At 40.2% G+C, this 22364-nt stretch overlaps 2 protein-coding genes across 2 annotated transcripts; one reads left to right on the top strand and one right to left on the bottom strand.

Annotated features, from left to right (window-relative positions):
* Positions 1-326: 326 nt before the first annotated feature.
* LOC145496613 (uncharacterized) lies at positions 327-14956 on the bottom strand. Its single transcript, XM_081476317.1, has 16 exons — positions 13451-14956; positions 12285-12493; positions 11616-11732; positions 11317-11407; positions 10194-10535; positions 9346-9783; positions 8752-8913; positions 8046-8230; positions 5937-7422; positions 3641-5443; positions 3394-3481; positions 2998-3127; positions 1986-2058; positions 1808-1891; positions 1331-1420; positions 327-957 (listed from the first exon to the last, which is right to left on the bottom strand). Exons 1-16 carry the CDS (start codon positions 14504-14506, stop codon positions 856-858), a joined length of 6456 nt encoding a protein of 2151 aa, XP_081332443.1. The 5' UTR covers positions 14507-14956; the 3' UTR covers positions 327-855.
* Positions 14957-15024: 68 nt separating this feature from the next.
* Positions 15025-18606, top strand: LOC145496614 (glucosamine-6-phosphate deaminase 2-like). Its single transcript, XM_081476319.1, has 5 exons — positions 15025-15108; positions 15932-16070; positions 16536-16820; positions 17123-17307; positions 18256-18606. Exons 2-5 carry the CDS (start codon positions 15947-15949, stop codon positions 18541-18543), a joined length of 882 nt encoding a protein of 293 aa, XP_081332445.1. The 5' UTR covers positions 15025-15108; positions 15932-15946; the 3' UTR covers positions 18544-18606.
* Positions 18607-22364: the final 3758 nt, after the last annotated feature.

Raw genomic sequence — 22364 nt, 5'->3', positions numbered from 1 at the left:
TCAAAAAGGATCCATTTAAGCAATCAGATAGGCATCAGGAAGGAGCAAATCCGAAGAAAAATAGACAACAGACGCACTTTAAAATGAAGGGCCGAGATAGTACAAGTATGCAATAATGAATTTTTATGCCAAAATGAAATAATCTCTCCAGCGAAATGTAAATAGACGCGAAATTTGATTTCACTGTGTCAATTCTTTTATTAAAACTGATTAACTGATTACGCTGATTTTCGCAATTTACAGTCAAAAAAAGAACAACGAACAACGGATATCTTGCAAATTTATTTATTGCCATTTCAATTTAAGATTACAGACATATATCTGGTAAAAAAACCCTTGTGTCTCCTTTACTTTTTAAAGTGAATTTAGAAGTTGGCACTGAGATGATTTTAGCAGTTTCTCCGCCTAACTGAAAATACGATTTCCGAATTATTCAGAAGCACGACAAACTCTAGTAGCATATGTCTGCTCATTAACGTTTACAAACATAAATAATTCCACGCATTTTTTATCGTACCGATTGGGAGTCTCTACTTCATGGGATTAACGTTCTGACATTTTGTTGGTTTTCCAGTCTGTTCAGCCAATCAGAGAAGAGAGAACCGCATGGTGCAATTGACTAGTATTTCACTTCTCGCTTCCCGGTCTTATCTGGATTTTGATTGGTCAATCAAACAAGAACATCACGAAAAGATGTCAACAGTTTATGAAAGAAACTTTTATTTAAGAACGGCTGCCTAATCTGCAATTTCTTTGACTTCAAACAAAACATTATGAAAGATGTTGACCAAACAGAACATGAAATTTGCCGTTTTAGATTGCATTTTCTATCCTTCAATTATTAATCTTATTATTTTAGCAATTTTCATTATGACGGCTTAGCATTATCTCCTTTCTTTTTCTTCCGCGTTTCTTTGGTGCCCGCGTTCTTGATTCAGCGGTCGTGAAAGTGATGCACTGAAACCCAAAGACACATGACGTTACACAAGAGAATTATGAAAGATTTTAGAATTTTTACAGTGCTAAAACAAGCATCTTCCAAAGTGAATAATACAAGGAATATCAAGTGAAGAAATAGCATCAACTCGGAAAAAAATCTGAGTTCCAGATGAGATTTGAACCCACGAGAACATCCGACTAGATCACGCGCGGAGGGTCGTGGGTTCAAATCCCACCTGGAACTCAGATATTTAATAAAACAGGCATCTCCTTATAATTAGACTTCTGGAATTTTCGCGGTTGACTAATTAGGTACCTGACAAAATATTTACTGATAAAACGTAGTAATCATTATATCTTATGAAATGAGAATTTTGAAGAAGCTTCATACCTGTTTATCAAGAAAATCCACAAGTTTTCCCAAAGGACAGTTGATACCGTCAGATTTGATCTGCTGCTGCAATGACACCAACTCTTGCGGCTGGGAAAGAAATCAAAAGGAACTCGGCATTTACGTCAGCTACAATTTTCTAGAATTTTGAATTTATCGGCATCAGCAGGAGTTTCATGAACGTTTTTAGCGGGAGGGCAAATGATTTTCTCAGGCAGGCAAAACGTTTTGAACTGAACTTCTTTATACAAATGGTAATAAGACAGAGTGGAGTCCAATTCGGTCTCCAATCATAAGAATGATAAACAAAATCGGACGACCGCGCAGCGGAAGTTCGATTTGTTAATCACGAGTATGATTAATAAGAACACTTTCCTCTAGATGGTCAAACCAGGCCATGGTTTAAGGATTAGAAGAAAAAGGTAATTTTGCCGAATGTAGTTTACCGCAAACGTCACGCTTAGCCTCTCAAATTACCTGATACCGAAGAATCCTTTTGTACAACTCTTCGTTGTCCCGGAAGTAGTGTACAAGCCTCTCTTTCAAGTTGCCTCCATTGACCTTTTAAGGAGAAGATAAACGATTAACACTTTGAATAAGCTGAATACTGACTGAAACATCATGTCAGCTAGTGACCAGTCAAACCGGTTTTTACCTGTTGGGATGCTGTTATGACATCGTCTTCAATCATCACAGTGCAGTCTCCAAATTCTGTATCTTCCTCGTCACTGGTTCGAGTAGGAGAAAGATGAAAAAAATTATTCGGAAGTACAGTGAAACCTGTATTAAGCGGACCCCATATTAGGCGGACACCCTCTTTTCAGTGGACACCAGCTGAAGTCCCAAAATTTTCTTCCCACATTTACTGTAAAATAAACCTGCATTCAGCGGACACCTCTGTTAAGCGGACGTGGAGATCAATATTAAGCCATTTTGTTGCACAAAACCTGCAATAAGCGGACACTTTAAGGGCTTTTTACTTCTTAAGGTTCAGCTGAGACTCCTTTAACATTGTTCAGCTATGTCGTTTCAAAGCTATGTAGATTATTCCAGATTGATGCATTGATTGACTGGACATTGTACTATGCTAGTCTTTGATCTCACACTGTGTTACAAGAGCTAATAATTAACTATTATTACACAACATATCAGAACTTGTTTGGGAGGACACCCAGTGTTAAGCGGACACTAGTCAGGGCCCCAAGGGTGTCCGCTTAATACAGGTTTCGCTGTACTTTCAATGAAACCGTATTTGAAGCAAAGTGGACTGGAATAGAGCGGAATTTGGATGATTGTGGGAGAACTAAAAAAAGCGAAAGTCATCACAGCCTTTCTTTAAACCGTAACTCGACAAAAAATAGCCACGCGTACACAACCAATCAGAAAATTGGCGTTGGTGTTGGCAGCAAGCACCGGAAAACATGCAGCATGTGGCAAGCGCGGGAAAAATGTAACCGACGGCGAGCGCGGGAAAACTTTTAACTGTCAGAAAGGGCGGGAGAAATCGCGTACGCCAAATCACGATCAATTTTAAATCTAATTGGTAATTAATAATCTCAGAGGCTAAGCACCTTACACGACTGCGTTTTTTATCAAATTAGTGAGCTCGACAGACGCTAAAACAAAATAAAAATATTGTTGCTATCGGCGACAATATATAATCCAACCTGTTATCACTGCTGGCCGTTCCACTTCCCTCTACTTTATCAACAGTATCCGAGACCGCGACATTGGAAGGCAGCGGCTGACCTTTATTTGGAGCACGTTCCGTTTTATTTGCCTGAGGGCCTGGTTCAACTGTCAAAAGAAGGGAAGGCTTACTTCCAGGGGAAAAGGCCATATTCGTATTCTCGGTATTGGACTGGAACTAGCTTGCAAACGAGGCTAATGCGGGGAGTCTTTTAAAATGCAAAATTAACATTAATCTCTCTTCAAAGATAACGCCTCCATTCCAAGCTAGTTCCAGTTCAACACCGAGGATATGAATATGGCGTAATATTGTCAAAAGACAGGTTTTTCAAGTTTTTAGGAGTTACTTTGAAGAAAAAAAGGAAAGAGCTTACCCTGGTGTGTGTAATCGTAGATTTCTTTCAGCTTCAAGATCATCTTCTTCTTTGGGAGAGGGCGAACACCAAACTTGTGCAACTCAGTCTGCAAAAGACAGCATATCCAGTGGAATAAACGCAGTAAATTCCCTGCAGTTAAAATTATTTTTCTAGCTAGTGTGATGTACTGCAATGCGAATAGGTTTTGCTGTAGTGTTCAGGTTATGTTGCTTAATATTAAAAGTAATTTGTTTTCAACGCTTACCTTCAATACAGGTGTGGCCATCTCGTTGTAGTTAGGCATGGGTGTCACTGGTTGTGCCACTGTCTGTCCTGTTGGTTTGCTCGAATGAGTGTCTGTCTTTTTCCCACGATTTGAGGGAGCCTCCTGTGACCTATCATCGTCATCACTGTCCTGACCTCTTCGTTGGCTTAGCGGAATTTTTCTCTTGCCCGCAACTTGTTTTGAACCCTTCTTCTGAGCCGTAACTTTACCCTCGTTTGATGATCCTTCTTTAGAATGACTTTCTCCTTTGGTTATAACTTTATCGCTATCCTCCAAACCACTCTCCAGATTGTTCAACTCGTCAAGGTCAAAATTAAAACCGCCATCGTCATAAAAATCAAACTCTGCACTCATTGACGCATTCATTTCTGGTTGAGAGCTTGCCGCCTTTTCTCGCTGTGATGAAATCGGAGACTTATTCTCACCTGTTTTCAATTCATTTCTTATGCAATCATCGCTGTTTGTATCGCAGTTATCGTCGTCTTTTTCAAGACTGAAAATTTTGTGCCCACCTCCACGCGCAGCCTTTAATCTTTCCATTAACGGCATGTTTGGATCAATCTCTACTATTTCTACGTTTCGTGGTTTTTCTTTGTCTTTCAAGCTCCGTTCAAAATCCAAATTTTTCACTGCGTCTTTTCTGCTGACCTGAGAACACAAATCCTGCGTGATCTGTGGTCTATACGAACAAACCGACGGAGAAACGGGTGAATTCGGCTGCGCCCGGACATCCAGTTTTTTCTCTGACGCTGGGGACTTCCAGTTAAGAGGAAGACTTGGTGAGACAGGATCAGCCAATACAACACTCTTTTCTGGCAGTGGAGAAGCGTAAGGCATCGGAGAGTCTGGAGATGACACATGGTCTAGGAAGGAGTAGCTTGGTGAGGGGACTGGTGGCGACATAACATCTGGAATAGAGGAACTGGGAGACAACGCTACGTTTTCACAGATGCCACCTTCAGTCTTGTCCGCGCAAGTTTCTATGATTTCGACATCATTAGGTTCCCCGTAATCAAATTCTTTTTCTCCTAAGCTCTCTCGTCCATAGATATCCGTTAGCTTCTTCCGTTCTTTCTCTTTGGTTTGAGAATTCTGGGGCGAATCAAGTGGTTGATGAAGATCTGGCGACACAGGAGAGTAATTTACAATGGTCACAACGTCAGAAACGCAACCTTCATCTACGGCTATTGGCGAAACACTTTGGGGATTGAAACCCCTGGGGGACTTGCAATTCCCAGGGGGCGTCTGCATTAACGAACCAATAGGGGACTTACAAATCCTGAACGTTTGCGTTGCCACAACACTGGGAGACTTACAAACCCTAGGGGAGATCTGCATTGGCGAGAGACTAGGTGACTTAGTACCCCTAGGAGACATCTGCATTGGCGAGGCAGTAGAAGGATTGGAATGCCCAGGAGACGATAATGGGGACATTCCAACTTGGGCTTCCCGATTCCTCACAGGAGAGCTCTTTGTCGGAGTAGTTTGTTTAGGCGGAATCTCAGCTGTAGATCTCTCAGCCCCACAATTCTTTTTTGCTGTCTTTTTGCTTTGCTTTTTTCCCTTGCCGCGTTCCGCACGCCGCTTCAGCTTAGAGAGAAATTCGTTTGCTTCCTCGTTTAACTCTTTGCGTGATTTAGATGGCGAGGAGCCTGTCACGCTGACATCATCCTCTTCAGTAACAGAAAGAGTCGATGAAGATTTGGTCGAGATGCGTCCTCTCACACGAGGTGTTTCTGGAATGATAGTGATGTCGGTTTTGGGAGGAGAAACATCGAGAACCTGCAAAGAGAAGGCGTGGAGATGTAAAACAAACGAGCTTAGAAAACATCCGAGGAGAAAGGACCCACCCGTGGGGAAATCTGCAGCACGTTTTCCCACGCTTGGCACAGGTTGGATCGAACAACCCCTTCCAAGCGCGGGAAAACATGTAACCGGTGTCAAACGCGGGGAAAATGTGAAGCATGTTTTCCCGCGCTTGGCACAGGTTGGATCGAGCAACCCCTTCCAAGCGCGGGAAAACATGTAACTGGTGTCACACGCGGGGAAAATGTGCAGCATGTTTTCCTGCGCTTGACACCAGTTGCTACCGTTTGTGTTTGATTGGTCCACTGCTTTATTCGCCTTTGCTGTGATGTGATGGGCCAGAACTATATTTTGGCTTTTATGACAGTCGTCAGGAAAATTGAACGTTTTAAACTTCCAGTTCTGGTAATATGAAAACAACCATAAGACAAAAGACAACAAACAAATGCAATAAAAACAAAAAACAAACCTCTTCCTCGTTATCACTTATCAATGTTATCGATTCATTCAGAGCCATCTCCTCCATTTCGTCATCGCTTTCTACATCATACGGCACGGTTACATCCCTTACGGACCCTTGAAATACCTCTTCATCATCCCACCTGCCATCCCCTGACGGGAGAGATAAAGGTTCATCGGAAAACTTCCCTCTGCTACCCATGCCAATATTAACATAGTTGTTTTTGACCGGATTTAAGTCGGACAAAGTGTCTTGGGTTTTTTCGGAAACATCTTTTCTCTCAAACTCCCCATACTCTACTTCGTTTTCGCCATTTAAAAAATCTGCAGACGCATTGTAGATATGAGTACAATCCGCATCATTTTGCAATTCAAAATCTACTTCGGCAGTTTTCTCTACGTGTGACACTTCTGCATCGGCACCATAGCTCTTCTCCAGATCTCTTTTAACTGTACGTCTCTCACTGCTCTCTTGCATGCGATCTTCAGGCCGAGTCTCGACATCATCCGAGTCGCTTATTGGCTCACCTTCTTGCACGCAAGTACGCTCGATGCTGGAAGCACGTGACATGACACTGTCATCACATGATAGCAACTGATTTCCCTCATAATAGTCTTTTTTATTTCTCAACTGTTTTCTAAACGTGCTTTCCTCCCGTAGCGGAAGCTGTTCATTTCTAATTATTACATCTTCATCGACGAGTTGTTCCTTAGGGCACGACACTTCTTCCTCCTCTGCCACATTTCCACTGTTCCCACCCGGATTTCGTGCCAGGTTACTTCCTTCAACACGATTGCGTGACACGCGTCCTTCAACAATAGGACTATCCGACAAGTCATCTTTCTCCAAAGGACTACGTGACACGTTACCTTCCACTACTGGACTAACTGACAGGTCTTCTTTCTCCAACATATTGCGTGACACGTTACCCTCCCCTACAGGACTACTTGACAGGTCATCTTTCTCCAAAGGATTACGTGACACGTTACCTTCCTCAACTGGACAACGCGACAAGACGTCATCCTCAAGAGGTTTTCGCAACTTCTGTTCCGTTTCCTCCGAAGAGAGAAAACTCGGTTTGTCGCCTGAAACGTCATCAACAAACTTGCTGGGTATATTATTGCACGCCAAGTCCGTCGATATCACGTCCTCCTCCGTATCGACACTTGGTAGATGCTTTGACTTCTCGTCCTCTTCCTCATCCACTCCCTTTTCACTTCCTTTCCTTTGAAGCGACTGAGTTTGGAAGATCATTATCTCTTCAATATCATCATCATTCAAGAAATCATCGTCATCTTCGTCGTCTTTATTTTTCGTAGTTTGAACATTTTCGCTGGTCTCGTCATCATTATCACCTTTCCACAGATCCTGCTCGACTTGTGCCACATCTGTGGCAATGAAGTCATCCGTCTCATCGTCGTGTACACTCTCGAGCGCTTGCTTCAGCCGGAGCTGAGTTTTCTTGCATGCTGTTAAAAGACAAGGCAGTTTAAACCTGCAAATAAAGAAACAAACTTGATATAAGGTAGCTGTAAACAGCTGATCACAAATTGGCAGTTTCCCAGAGCAGTGGACACGATGCGACGTTCAAAATTGAGGTAATTTTGTCTCTGTTTCATGACGCACCAATTCAAACCAGCTGAATTTTAGGCCCTGACCACACTACGCCGGAGGAATTTGAAAACGGAGGTTTCACTTTGAAAACCCATTCACATGGTCATAGTGACAACATCGTTTTCGAAAAGCTTCGTTTTCAAAATGTTTCTGTCTGCATAAAAACGAAAAGCCAGCGTTTTCAAATTCCTCCTGTCTGAAGAACGTTCTCGAAAAACTCCGTTTTCGGTCCGGATTAGTGTGGAAGGTTGGCCTAACCGTAGAAATAAAGCTGCGTTTTCAAATTTCTCTGGCATAGTGCGGACACTGCCTTATGCAACATGTTGTGGGGACAAAATTTTGTCCCCGCAACAGAACTTTTTCAAAACGGGAATGTCACACGAGGAAAAGTGTCACTACAACATGTCCCCGCAACTTGTGTGTGCGAACCTTTAAACTTAAACCACGCATTGCAGATCCAGCGACGAATGACACAACATAAATAAATGCCAAACTATATTTTACCTTTCAGCCAAGTTTGTTACGTCATCTAACTGACACTGTTCAGGTATGATGACGTCACCAGTGTAAATGTGCTTTAAAACAACTTCGAACGCTGATCGGTCAATTTCTTCAAACTTGAGAGAAACTCGATCTATACCTTCCCTGGACAATGACTTCTCTTGAAGAGCTTTTCTTTCTTTCAACAACTGAAACAAATAAGCAGGCTCAGAGAAACAACAGTGAATAGAACACGAAATAAATCAAAAAGAAATTATCTTGAGATTTTCAGTCAAGCAAGTGCTGCATGACTGGATTATAAATAGGAAATACAGTCGAACCCCTACAAAGCGGCCACTCTCGGGGAAATAGGAGATGGCCGCTTAATAGGGGTTCGTGTGCTTTGAATATTTTTAGATTGGGTTAATTGCTCAGTGAACATAGAATCACGTCAGGATAATCATTGTAAACTGACGTGTGGTAAAAGTGAAGTATTATATGTAGTAAGAAAATAAAGGAAAGTAAAAAAAAATATGGAAACTTGCAGATACTGAATATAAAAAGGTCACAAGTACCAACTTAAAATCTCAGGGTGGGTGGGTGGGAATAGGTCAGTAATGGCAGCTGCAACAAAAACAAATGCCTGCCTAAGGTCACATGACCCTTTCCCAGACCCCAGTGGTGCATGGAAAGAACATTTCTCTTAGTGTAATTATTAGACTTCAGGTACCTGTGCCAGAACGTCAGATCTGAGAGACAAAATAAAGCTGTGTGCTGCCATTTCCTGGCCATCTCTTAGACTAATGACAACATCACTCAGATATGAGTTGTTTATCATTGATGATAGTTCCTGGAGTAGGTTTGAAACACCACTTGGTACAGTGACGCACTCCTAGTCAGGGACGAAAACACAAAAAGGTAAGTGTCTTTACTCCCGCTGAATGGGAGGCTCCCTTGCAACCTCATTCCAGGAAGAGGAGAAGTTGGCTACTTCACCAGGGTTTCATAAACGACTTTGAGCAGGAGCACCAGAGGTTAATACAGCAGGGAAAGGTAACAACTGATATAAATCACCATCACAAATGTTCACCGGATTCTGCTGTGTGGATTGTAACTCGATAAAAAACACAGACTATTTTGTGCTGAGGGCATGTGCTTTAAACCAATCTTAGGGTGTGCAATTTCTTGAACAGTTTTGAACATAAATCAATGTTAAAAGCATGGGTCACAATTCACAAACAACAAAGGCTTCAGCAAAATAATGTGAGGATTATCTTTTTCAATATTTAAAGTGAAATGTGACTGTGTGGGTGTAACATTTCACCTTATCTTCCTCCTCATGCTCATCAATACAGAAGCCGCTAGCAGCTACCATCTGCTGGGAGTCCATTGACACATTAGAGATGTCATCACCACCTGCCAGCTCTAACAGCATTTCCACATTAGCAGCTTGAGATGGTGTTATCTCAGGAGGTTCATCATTTTCAGTTGGTGTCAATTGCAACTGTGCCACAGACTCCCCTGTTTTTTCACAAGCTGCATGGCTGGGTACCTTCTTTGTTTCATCATTATCATCAACTTGTTCATGCAACTTCTTTTGTACAATACTCTCCTTAGCTGGTGATGTTGAAAGCATGAACTTGTTAGGATGTTTTTGTTGTTGTCTAGGTGAAGCAGGAGGCAAGAGGCCTAGGACATAAAACTTGGTAGAGGACTTCTCCTTTGCCGCAGCTAATGACCAAAGATGACCAGTTTGTGGTGGCTGTCAAGAAACAATAGAGTGTTACACTTACAAACTTTTGCTTTACAGTTAGCTACCTTTAAGACCAAGCAAAGTTCTTTTGTATAGATTATCAAGGGAGGAGTGAAAAGGACACTCTAAGGGAAACGAAAATTGGTTTGAAAAATCAGGTAGTTTGAGAAATCAGGTGTAAAATTACAGATAGATAGACACCTTTATTTAAAAGTAAAAGATCTAAAGGTAAAAATTTCACGGTAGTCCCTTCAGGGAGCTTACAAAGCATCTCTGCTATCAATAGGAGCTCTGAAGCCAATGTACCTGTGTATAGTGTTCGACAAAGAGGAGGGAAAAGATTTTTGGTTGGACTTAGGAGGTTCTAAAAATCAAAGTTTATTGATGTTTATTAGTCAAGAGAGAATTTTAAGACCCACCTTCATTTCAGTGGGTTGACTTTCTTCAACTTCATCATCATACAAGGAATTAAAAAATGATCTGCTCAGTAAAGGATCAACAACAGCAGTAACCCCAGCAGGTTTCCTTGACCATTCCTCACGCTCGTTTCCACTATGTACATCGATGAGATTATCGTCTTCCACCTTATGATCTGATTTAGCTGCCTCGTCAACCTCAACATTTAGGTCACCTGCAAAATCATTACTCTCCATTTCTTCACCAATAAGATCAACAGGCTGACAGGCTGGAATGTTCTGCGCTAATCGACTTGGAGCAAGGGCAGGTGTACATGATATGTCATCATCCTCATCATCACCTTCCTTCAGAATTTCAACACAGGAAATTAAAAAAAAAAAATTCACGGTCAGTTTTCCTTTCTGTGGTCATGCAGATGCCATAAAATATCAAAAATCCTACTTTTTTCCTTTGAGCATACATAGATTACCTATTGAAAGCTTTTGTCATCAGTACCCATGCAGTCACAAAACTGGAGCCACCTTAAATTCAATGGGAGTGCACAAGACTCAACAAGAGTTCACTAGAGTTGGCAGTCAAAGGAGGGGTGAGTCTGAACTCTTAACAACCCCTTAAATTCTTGTTTATCTGCAGTGGCCTGCTTTCATTACTATTTACAGCAGTATGGCTCCACTTGTGCATTCCAAATTGTGGAAAAACATAATGCAAACTAATGTAAGTGGGGAGAGACGGGTTGGTGTGAGTCAGTCTGGAAAAAAAGTGTCTCTCACATGGCCTATGAAGAAATCATGTAGAGTACACAATTCAGACCATTCACAAACTGAAGAAATTTTCACAACTTCTAACCACATCAAGCTCAGCACAGGTGTTCTGATAAAATATTGATTGACTGGTCATGCCAGACTGGAAAATATCCAGCTCTTGGTCAGTATGCATGGACCTCACTTCTGCAATCTATATGTCCTGACCTTGAGCCAAAATATATATTTTTACAATCTGGCCCTCCCACTAGGTTCATAAGCTCTTCATACCAGCTGCAAGCATGTGAAAATGACTGAAAGATAAACATTTAAAAAGAATCATACTCCAGATGCTTGATAATACATATTTAATCAAAAGACACACCTGTGTGCAAAGGACCTGAGCAGCTCTCAATGCCACAGCTCTTTGAGCAGTCTCATCATCTCTGAGTAACAAAGCTGGCAGTTCACTTCCACTGAAGAAAAATATTCCACAAAAAAGCCAAAGAATTAATTTTAAAACATACTTTTGTCCTAACCTAAAATGTTTGGACAAGTACAAATTTTTCAACTATATGTACATTCGCCTACAAAAGTCAGAAGTCTCTTCAATAATGGCTTCTTCAGTCAATGATTTCTTAGTAAAACTGAAACAAACTAATGTTGCCTACAGTGGCATCTTACCCCTGATTTTTCTTTCCTTTCCCCCTTGCACCTTTCCTCATCTGTGCGGCAGGTGGAAGTGGTGGGGCCATGGATGCTGACAATGCCAGAGCAAGCTGTGTCTCTTCATCAAGGTCACTGAGATAAATGAGGAAAGCAGGGTTGTCACAAAGTTTTCAAGTGGGTGGTTGATTTTGCAATATTTTTCTAATGAACTGAAAGCACAACCCAGAAGAGCAGCCATCTGAGGCTACTTTTGACATCCCTGATAAAGTCTTATTTATTTGTATCAGCATTTCATGCGTAACTGTCAAGGATACAAATGATACAATAAATAAGTAAATTATTGAAAGACTGAAGAAATGAAACAAACAAAAAATCAAAAGAACAGTCTAACAGGTGACTGCAAATGAACCAACAAATGAATAAGTGGTGGATTAATGTGTGAATGAATAAACAAATTAGTTTTTGATTCACTGAGACTGAATGAGTCGCAAAAGAGACTAATAATAAAATATGTTTTAAGAATGAGAGTAGGATCAAATAAATAATAGAAGAAGGGAAGAAAGGATTGATAACCTGTTTTTTTATGAATAATTAATGATTCAATGATTGATTGAATAAAGTATATAACTGAATAAAAGTTATACAAAAAAACAAACAAAGGAATGAATGATGAATGGTGCTTACCATTCATGTGTGACACCTCTTCTCTTTCTTTTAACTCCAGTTGAGTTTCGAGCAGGCTGTACACTAGCTGATAATACTGTGTTCACTTCAGTGCTGACAGCTGAAGAAGTAGACTCTTCCTGCTGTTTCTCACGATTTACAATCTCTAAAAGCTGAGTAGTGCCCACTTTAAATTCCTGTGCACATTTCTTGAGATGTGATTGACGAGACTGAAGATTTAACATAATTACATAATTTAGGTTACAACAACAACAACAATCCTTTATTTAAAACAGTTATGTTTCCCTTCTGTGAGTCTAATACTGTGCATGATTGGTTTGGTATGCTGATGAAGCATTCATTTTATGTTTGAGACGTGAAGATCAACAGACTGGCAGTTATCAGTTATAAACATTTTCAGTCATGTAATAAAACTCTTATCAACCAAGCTTGCAAGCTCAGTCTTTTTTGTATGGACCTTGCTGTACTTGGTCCATAGTGTCAAAACCTCTGGCTTATATTCTCCCAGTACAGCCCTTGCACTTGGTCAATAAGGTATTTACATATCCCTCAGTGAAGAGAGACACTATGAAAGTAAAGTACCCAGGACTTGAAAAAAGTGCTGTCTGGACATCCAGGACAAGTAGATTCTCCTTCTGGGCAGGCTTTTAGCCAGATGGGTGTCTAGGCATCCTTTGGATGGCCACTTGTTAAAGAAAATTGTTTTATTTTTCATATGCTGCCTTATAAATTATTGTTCATTTGAGCAGGCCCTATAGCACATTTTGGATGGCCACTTTTCAAATCCTGGCTAAAAGCCTGCTTCTGGGCAGGTAACTTTTCACTCTCACTTGCCCGATGGGCAAGGGATCAGGCAATGAAGTCATCTCCCAACTAACTCATTAAAAGAGCAACCTAAGACTTGCCCAGGGCAAGCAAAATTTTATAGCTACATGTACTTCTCCTGAAGGCAAGCTGGAATTCAAGTTTTTTCGAGTTCTGGTACCTTGTCCAAGAACAAAGCAAAACCCTGGCAAGGGCTCCAACCTGGATTGCTCAATCTGGTGTTCAGCGCATAACCATTAGGCCCCTGCACTCCACAATGCATACACCGTAATCAAAGAACGAGGTGCCACATAAATGGGAAATTGATGTTAAATCAAACCAAACTTTTATGTACTACTCACCTTTAAAGATTTGAAGCCTTTACCACAAATAGGACACTGCGGCTGAGATGGAACTGTACTCAATTGCGGCATTTCTTCTACTTTACCAGCCTGATCACAGCATCGATTTATATGCTGTTGGCGGCGTTGTGAATTCATCCTTGACAAATCTTTTTGGCAAAGTTGACAGAAAAACAAATCCTCTCCAATACTTTCACAAGTTGCATCTGATAAAACATTTTCTCTGTTATTGCTATCACAGCCTCTGTCAAGACAACTGTTAACGTGTTCATTAATCACATTCATCTCATCTTTTGGTAAAAAGTTAAACCTGCATAGAGGACAAACTTGGTTCCTTGAACAGTCTGCACTGTTATCTTGTGGCTTTGTACCATCATCAGTTTTCCTGTCATGTACATTGTCCACTTTATTGTGATTTTCTGAATTCTGCTTCTGCTTCTGCTTCTGATCATTAACTGTCGACAATGCATCATCTGTGATAATGTCTTCTTTGTGCAGTTGATACAAAGATGTTTCTGTCGGGGACAAAGCTCTGGTAACAGTTCCTTTCTTGTTCCTTTCAGATAAATCTGTTCTGTTCCTTCCACATTTAGATCCCACACTGACATCTTTGCAATTCTCCGAACATATTGAAGGTTGTTTCAAGTTATTCAAAGCATTGCGTGACCTCTTAAACTTGGAAACAACATTTGTAAAGCCTGATGGTTCAAGTTCTTCAGAGTCAATCCTCTTGCGCTTATTATTACCTGACTCATTGATAGGTCTTGACTCATCCACAATGGCTTCATCATCACAAAATTCATATGCATCATTTTTGTGATCTCTAGAAGTCCCTGCAACTTCTACACAGTTGTCGCTAATACCGCTAGTATCGTCAGTGCTCTCATCATCAGGATGTACGAGAGCTGACTGCTTTGATTGGACAGCTGTATATGTCCCGCTGGTACACGTAGCTTTATCAGAGTTGCGATCATTTTGAGTTAATTTCTCAGGTTTAGAACGTTTATTACGCGACAAGCATCTTTTCGATCGTGCAACTTTCACTTCACCCGTCATGTATACCTGTAGCTATAGGTTGGCCCATAATGCCAATCACCCCATGCTCATTCTCACTTTCATATAAGGAAACTTTGTGTCAAGTACATGAAGACTAGCTGAGGCCGATTGTCAAACAACCAGTAAAAAATAATCAAAATTACGTGCACACCTTAAAACGACAAACTTTCCCTTAAAATATATATATAAAAAAGCAATAATTGACTATACCAGATCTTTGATCAAATCAACGCCTCGAATTATCCTCGTCAAGTTTTTCTTGGACCTCTTTAACTTGCCGACGAAATTCCAGCGACTTTTGGATGTTATATTTCCTCCTTTCTTCCTTTTCGACTGGGTTGACGATCAGCTTGTATCTGTGATAAAATCCGAACCCAAATAATACCACAATTGCGCTGAAAGTAATAGGAAATATCAGTGCGCGACCCAAAGACATGTTGTCTTTCACTCAAAGCGCGGTTAATTTTTATTTTCGTCCCCAGTCCCAATTATCACGCTTTATGTTTGTAGCCGCTGGCCATTAGCGACGGTACTGGTAATTTTCTCTTTTTACCGATTTTTATCAGAATTTCTCCCGGATTTGTCTTCATTTTCCCAAATTGGTAGGTATATCCTGTAGGAAAAGGTTCTAATAAGCTGAGCTCCCGTTTTCAGAGAAAACTGGTGGGGGATTTGTCAGGAAGACAAGTTTTCTTCTCAGTGTTTGTTCGAGCCGTCAGGAGACACACGAGGCTGGTAGATAAACGCAAGCTTAGATATTGGTTTAATTTGCCCTGATCGATGAAATTTTGTCCCTGGTTCCTTGGAATTAGTTGATATGATCATTCAACGTCCTTGTTCGCCTTCATTCAATTCAATAGTAGACCGTTGGATGCCAGATTTACCTCTTCTCCTCCCGCCATTTTTTGAGGAAGCGGGGAGTGGGGATTTCCACATGGATTTTTAAAATATTCTGCCTCTGTTTATTTGAAGTCACTGTGCGCTGCAATATCACAAATTCCCAATCCCGCATTTTTGTAACTCAAATAAACTGAGGAATTTGTCTCTGCCCCATTATCACTCTGTATTCATCAGCATGTATTTAGCTGGCGGTCATGCCCTGCGGGAGGTTGTGCCAGATATATATTGGAAGGGTGGGGAGGGGGGGGGAGGGGGGGGCACTACAACATAAAATGGTGTGGAACTCTTGAGAGGTACCAGAATTTAATGTTTTTGAAATGGGTTCCTTTGCACTTTCTTGGACACTCCCTCTCCCTGTGTGCTCTTGTTTCCTTGCTTGTATCCCCCCCTCCTCAAACACACCTGGATTTTCCTGTACCCATACCAATATGTGTAGCTTATGTGGAAGGGGGGGGGGGGTGGTGGTGGTACAAATCACCCTAGGTTGGTTTAAACACTCTTTATCACTGTTCATTCACACTCCAGATAGAACAATACATCATGAGGCTTGTAATCTTAGATGACTATACCCAGGTGTCAGAATGGGCAGCCAAGTATGTGAGAAACAAAATCCTGAAGTTTAATCCAGGACCTGATAGGTATTTTGTACTTGGTTTACCAACAGGTAATAATAAAAAAAGACATTAGTACTAGCTATCTGTAGGCCATTCCATCTATAAAGTTTAAAGTAAGAAATAAAAATTATTGATTGATTGATTGATTGAAATACACTTGTCTAGTAATTTGCTAGTTGCTTTGGTAATTAATTCCAGGGCTGCAATTACATGATCAGCTGTAAAAAAAACCCTCACCAGTAAAAAGCATGATATTTTAATTGGATATAGTATTTTAAGGCCTAAGATGACAGGCTATGACAGGGATATTTTATTATAAAATATTAAATTTGATTAAATGAAATTGCATTTACCACAAACCATGCACAAAATTATAATTTTGAAAAAGAGTTTTCTAGAAAGTTCAAAACAGCTATTCACTTGTAAATGTCTTAAGTAGCGTTGAAACAAGGTTCTTTAGGAATGCAGATGTGTCTTAGTATTATGGAATTAAAAATGACTTCACTTGTTTGCAGGAAGTACACCTCTTGGTATGTACAGAAAGCTAGTGGAATTCTGCAGCAAGGGAGAGCTTTCTTTTAAGTATGTCAAGACTTTTAACATGGATGAATATGTTGCTCTTCCTCGTGACCACCCAGAAAGCTATCACTCATTCATGTGGGAGAATTTCTTTAAACACATTGACATTGATCCCAGTAATGCTCACATACTGGATGGAAATGCGCCAGACCTTGTCAAGGAATGTGATGATTTTGAAGTAAAGATAATTGAGGCCAGGGGAATTGATCTCTTTGTCGGAGGTTAGTGCAGAGTGATTTTACCAATGAGTTCTGCACCATGACAGACTGATTTTGTATCTAGATCATCCAAAAAGAGATGCACCCTTAGAAGTCTCATGTTTTAAGCAATAATGGTAGTGTGGGTGTAACTATGTATTAGTGAGACTGTAACTTAAAGTTTGTATTCTTGTTGCGCTATGATCGGAATTTGTTTTTTTTCGTGACTGTCATGTGGTTTCATTACTGTGCCAACTGTGTCAAATTTTCTCTACCAACCAAACATGTTTTTTTTTAATTTTTTAATTTATTTTCTATCTTGACAGGCATTGGAAGTGATGGTCATATTGCTTTTAATGAACCTGGCTCATCATTAGTGTCGCGGACACGAGTCAAGACCTTAGCAAAGGAGACTGTTGTAGCCAATGCTAGGTTCTTTGGAAATGATTTGTCCAAAGTGCCGACAATGGCTCTTACTGTTGGTGTTGGCACAGTGATGGATGCTAGAGAGGTCCGTGATCTGTCATTCCTGCTGATCTCATGGTTCACATCTTGATTTTAAATATTCATACCAAAGTTTTGGTTTGGGAACTTCCAGCAAAAATTGTCACACCCAGGGTTGTAGCTAAGAAAATAGTCTCGCGACTAAGATTTTCATTGAGCCAGTCACCATTTTTTTTTTTTGCGGGAGACCTGGAACAAAATTTCCGTCCCCAATCTTTCACAACGCCTTGAATGCGGGGTTACAAAGCTTCACATTTACAAGATGGCAGACGCAGTACAGGGAAAGAGAATATGTTAAACAAGTGCTCTAAACAATATCTTATTTCAATTACTTTACTTGTTATAGCGGCACTGATACTCAAGGTAGCCAGGGATTTATTCCAAACGTTTCATTTAGACGGTTTTGATATGGTTCAGATATTGAATGATTGTATGTGCGTGACCTAAAAACTGTTCATTGTCCTTTACCAAGTGATTGCCTGCCAAAATCTGGCAAAAGCTGGCAATCACCTCTTTCTCAGCTGGCAAAATTTGCCACCAGCATAGCAACAACCCTGCACACCCCCGTACAAAATAATAATAATAATAATAATAATAATAATAATAATAATAATAATAATAATAATGATAATAATCGAATATTTCCTCAGGATAACCCTTCAGTACAAAGTACTGTTATCAACAGGGTCCTGATTGATTAATAAATAAATTGTATTGATTTTTTGTTAGAAAATATCTGATGTAATATTCAACTTGTTTCTGTTACATTTACCCCAATACCTACATGGTGAAGGCTCATCGATTTTCATGTCTTCGTTTGCCAAGTTAAATATGAATATACATAGTTTTAACTAGTAAAGAGAGGTAGATAATTTTGGATCTCTGGAGGCAAAGTAATTTCCCCTTTAAATATGTTGTTAAAACAGCTCTAATTTCACAATTTCGTATTCGTCAGGTTCTCATTTTGATCAGTGGTGTAAATAAGGCTTATGCTCTGCGATGTGCCACCGAGGAGGGTGTCAATCACATGTACACAGTGTCCGCCTTCCAGCAGCACCCCAAGACCATTTTTGTAGTCGACGATGATGCCACCCTTGAGCTGAAAGTCAGAACAGTGAAGTATTTCAAGGGCCTTATGGATGTTCACAACAAGCTGATTGAGGATCCTGAAGATCCATGTTCTCCTCCAAGTGCAAAGAGGTGTAAATCTGTTACAGGAAAACTCACTGATGGCAAAGTGTAAATCATGTATTCTCGACCTTTCCCCCTCTCAGGCTCCCTAATGTGCCCGTCTCCTCCCCCCCTCCCCCCCACCTGCTGTGTCTTATCTCTTTTTCATTGCCTTAGTCTGGTTTTGAGATTTGAAAAGCTTGATCACAATATGTACCTTGCTATTCATACAAGATGATTTTATTATTAATTCTTTAATCCTTACAAAATTTAACTCTTTCAAGTGGCAGTTTTAAGATTTGCGAAACATGTAACCTTAAAATAAAGGGACCACTAAATGGTCCTTTGTCAGTCCTTATGTTAAATCCCCCCTTCCTTTCCCTTAAAGTTGCTTAAAATAACTTCAGACTTCAAGGGCTACTAATGCTTAGTAAGATAAAGTTACATTGTAGCTCAAGTTGATACTAGTCAGCATTAGTTAGTTTTCAATTCAGTCTTGAAGTACAATGTAGATTGCATTGCAGTGTTTTAATTTACTTTGAAATCAGAATGTATAGTCATGTGTTTCTATGACAGACATTGTTGGCTCAAGTTGTAACTGCCCACTGTTACAGTGGATTTGGATGCAACCCCTCCCCCCGCCTCCCCCTTTGGCAAATTTAGAGCCTCTGGTCCAAATCTGTTAGCGGATATGGATTCTAAGGGTGAAAATTTGCTTGGGGTGTCTGCTTTTGCTACCATCGCCACTAACATAGGGCCTGCGAAAATTAGGTATGGATCTCAACAGTGGAAATTTAGTCGATTTCAACTGGGTGTCCATATTTCCTAACCCACTGGTTTGATCATCTGTATTAACCTAGAGCCTGAAACAGGAAAGAGGAGTTCCTCTCATAGTGGTGTATTTCAGTGTAACTCAACCCAAAACTATTACTGAGAACCTATTTCCTTGTGTAAATTGAATTATTTACAATTCTTAGAGTAAGAAATATAGAAACAGTGTGAACTATTTAAATTTGGTGTTCTCGGCGAGCTAGGACTTAAAGCATTTGATCTATTTTTGTCATGTAGATGTTAAACTTAAAGCAGTAAATGACAAGAGTATTTTGGAAGTGTGGCTTGTATCTCTTCCTCTATCATTTTCTGGCTTGAACTTGGTGAAAACCAGGTAGCTTGGTAAGAATTCGAGGTAACTTCGGGTTCAAAAATTGAAAAGAGCAGTTTTTATTTAAGTGGACTTGCATCAACCACAATTGGCTCTAAAAACTCGCGCCACTTTTTCAGCCAATCAGAACATAGTTAGAGGGGACCCCTCTACTAACTATGATCAGAAGTAAAACCAAAACCAATCGTGACTCGCTCACATACGTTTTCCCGCGCTTTGCGTCGGCTACATGTAATTACTTCGAGTTTTTGATTGGTTCACTGAATTGCCTGTGTCCTTTGTGATTGGCTAGAGTGATTATTTGGTTTTGGTTTAACGACACTGAATTGAAAACCGCTCTAAATTACACCGTAAAAATTCGCTACATTCTCAGAGGGCCTCTATCATGAGTTTGGGGGACTTTTCCAAAATTCCTCCCCTTTCTCGGAGGATCGCTTAAAAACCAAATACAATTGCTTTCCTCTTTTTAAATCTCCATCTTGGTGTTTTAGACGCATTTTCTATGTGACCAAGGTACGTGGTTATAATTGTAGGACCGTTTTGACCAAATGTTCAGCAAAAAACCGTGATAATGGAGGTTTTCTTTGTAACTACGTAATTAGTCATTTCATGTGGTTCTTGAGTCGTAGTCGAGGTATCATGGCCCCATGAAAGAAGCCTTTCCAAGAATCAGGAACGAATTTTATTCGTGAAATGTAAACCAATTTTCGTGACGTCGTGACAAGACCCCCTTCTCTCCCCCACACCCTTTTCTCCCCCGCCCTCTCCCCGTATTTAAGAACTTTTCCCATGAAGTTTTTAGTTTTCGACCAAACTGAATAACTCAGTGACCTAGGAGGTGGCTAAACCACCTTATGAAAGCACGGAAGGCAAGCTTTCACTGCTGTATTAACAAGAACCGCATCTGCTAGATTTTCCGAAATAGCAGTGGTGACTGAATGTATCAAAATCAGCTTTTGGCTGCAAAATTGCACTATTACGCCGCAAAATATTATTACAAAGCAACTCGATTCCCGGTGCTCCAATTTTACCATTATGCTCTAAACTGAAACGTTAGATAACCTGTTATATGATTGGCTGAATTTCTCGAGGTTCTCTGAACTCTGTATTAGTGATCGAATGAGTGACGTTCTAATTTATTCATGAGTTTACAAATTAGCTTAAAGGACATAGGAGATAAAATCTTATTGGCTAACGCTATTAAGATTTCTTTAATATTTTCGCGAGATTTATCTGAAAGTGAATTGGGCCCTGTTACAATCCAGCAGTTAGCTGGCGAAGGAGGTGGGGTTAGAAGAATGTGAACCCTCAAATTATTTCCTTTCCTACTCAGGGTTGTATGAGATATATCACAGTCTCTTGCATTCAAATCAAGCTAAGATATTAGTAAATGATGAGGAACATTTGAGATAAGAAGTGAATTAGTTCTGCTCTGTTCTGTTATTTGTGACTCAACTGACATTGCTTGCTTTCGGCTGATGACGTAATTCTTCAGATAAGGAAGCTATCAATATTTTACCAAAGAGTTAGTTTATCGCACAGTGTTTTCTACGTTAATGATGTCCTTAGTGCTTCTCGGAGATGGCTACAATGGGTTGTATTCAAGTGAATTCAATGACATCTTTAGGAATGGAAAACAAGATACTAGAAACGGAAAAACAGCCATTGATAATTTTTGTCAGTTCGTCAAATGTTCATGGTTCCTTACTATAAATATTCCCTCGAGTTGCAGCATTTGTCAGCATCTAATAACGATAATATTAGTTGAGTTCTCAGTGAAACATTACACTGAAGTCATCAGCGATATAACGAATATAATAACCTATCATTATGTGTTTATGACATCACTGCAGTTTAATGCTATGATGAGCTCAGGTTTTCTCCACACTGCATGCTCTAATGACCCTTTGGCCAGCCCTTGGAAAGCTTTTAATAACAAAGGCATTTAATTTTTAACAACCTGCAAACGAAAGTGCGTAAAACAGAACATAAAAATATATGTATACAGCTGTTTCGACAAAATAAAGTTGTTCCACAAAAGCGTCAAGGCGTTCGCGACAATACCGATTCTTATTTTGGTTTAGTTTATCGTTATTGATTGGTTGAGGTTCACAGTGTTTCAGCAACAAGAAAAATGGAAGCACCAATGCATGTGTTTGTGCTGTTTCCTTCTCCCGGGAGGTACTCACAGAAAAATTGGGTGGGGGTGTATGGCCCGCTTCCTGAAACCCTTACCCTATTTAAGCCCAAAATCTGAGATTTTCCCTACCCTATTTATGTCCTGACCAAATATTAAATGCCCTATTTAAGACAACCAATACCCTGTTTTAGACCTGCCTTAAAATTAGTTCCCTAGTTCAGACCAATTTTAAAGTTAGTTTTTTTTTATGCTTTTCTTTTTTAGGTATGATAGCTTCTTCTATAAAGACCACACCCAAGTCAAGACTCGAGAGGAAAAACCATACCCTGTATCAGACCAAAATGGCCAAAATCGATACCCTATTTCTGACCAAAACGGCCAAAAAAATCCATACCCTTTGCGGCCGCACATACTTGTATAGCCCATATACAGTTCAGCCCAGTTCATTCTATCACGCTGAAACATCTCGGTGAGCTCCAGTCAAACAACCATAAACCACAATCAGTACCCATAATATCTTCGACATTAACGTGCATAGGTATTCCCTTTTGTAGCACAACCTTTCTCAAAGCAGCCGTATATGCGTACAAGA

Source organism: Orbicella franksi, chromosome 9, assembly GCF_964199315.1.
Source record: "Orbicella franksi chromosome 9, jaOrbFran1.1, whole genome shotgun sequence".
NCBI lineage: Eukaryota > Metazoa > Cnidaria > Anthozoa > Scleractinia > Merulinidae > Orbicella > Orbicella franksi.
This window is presented reverse-complemented; position numbering and strand designations above follow the sequence as displayed.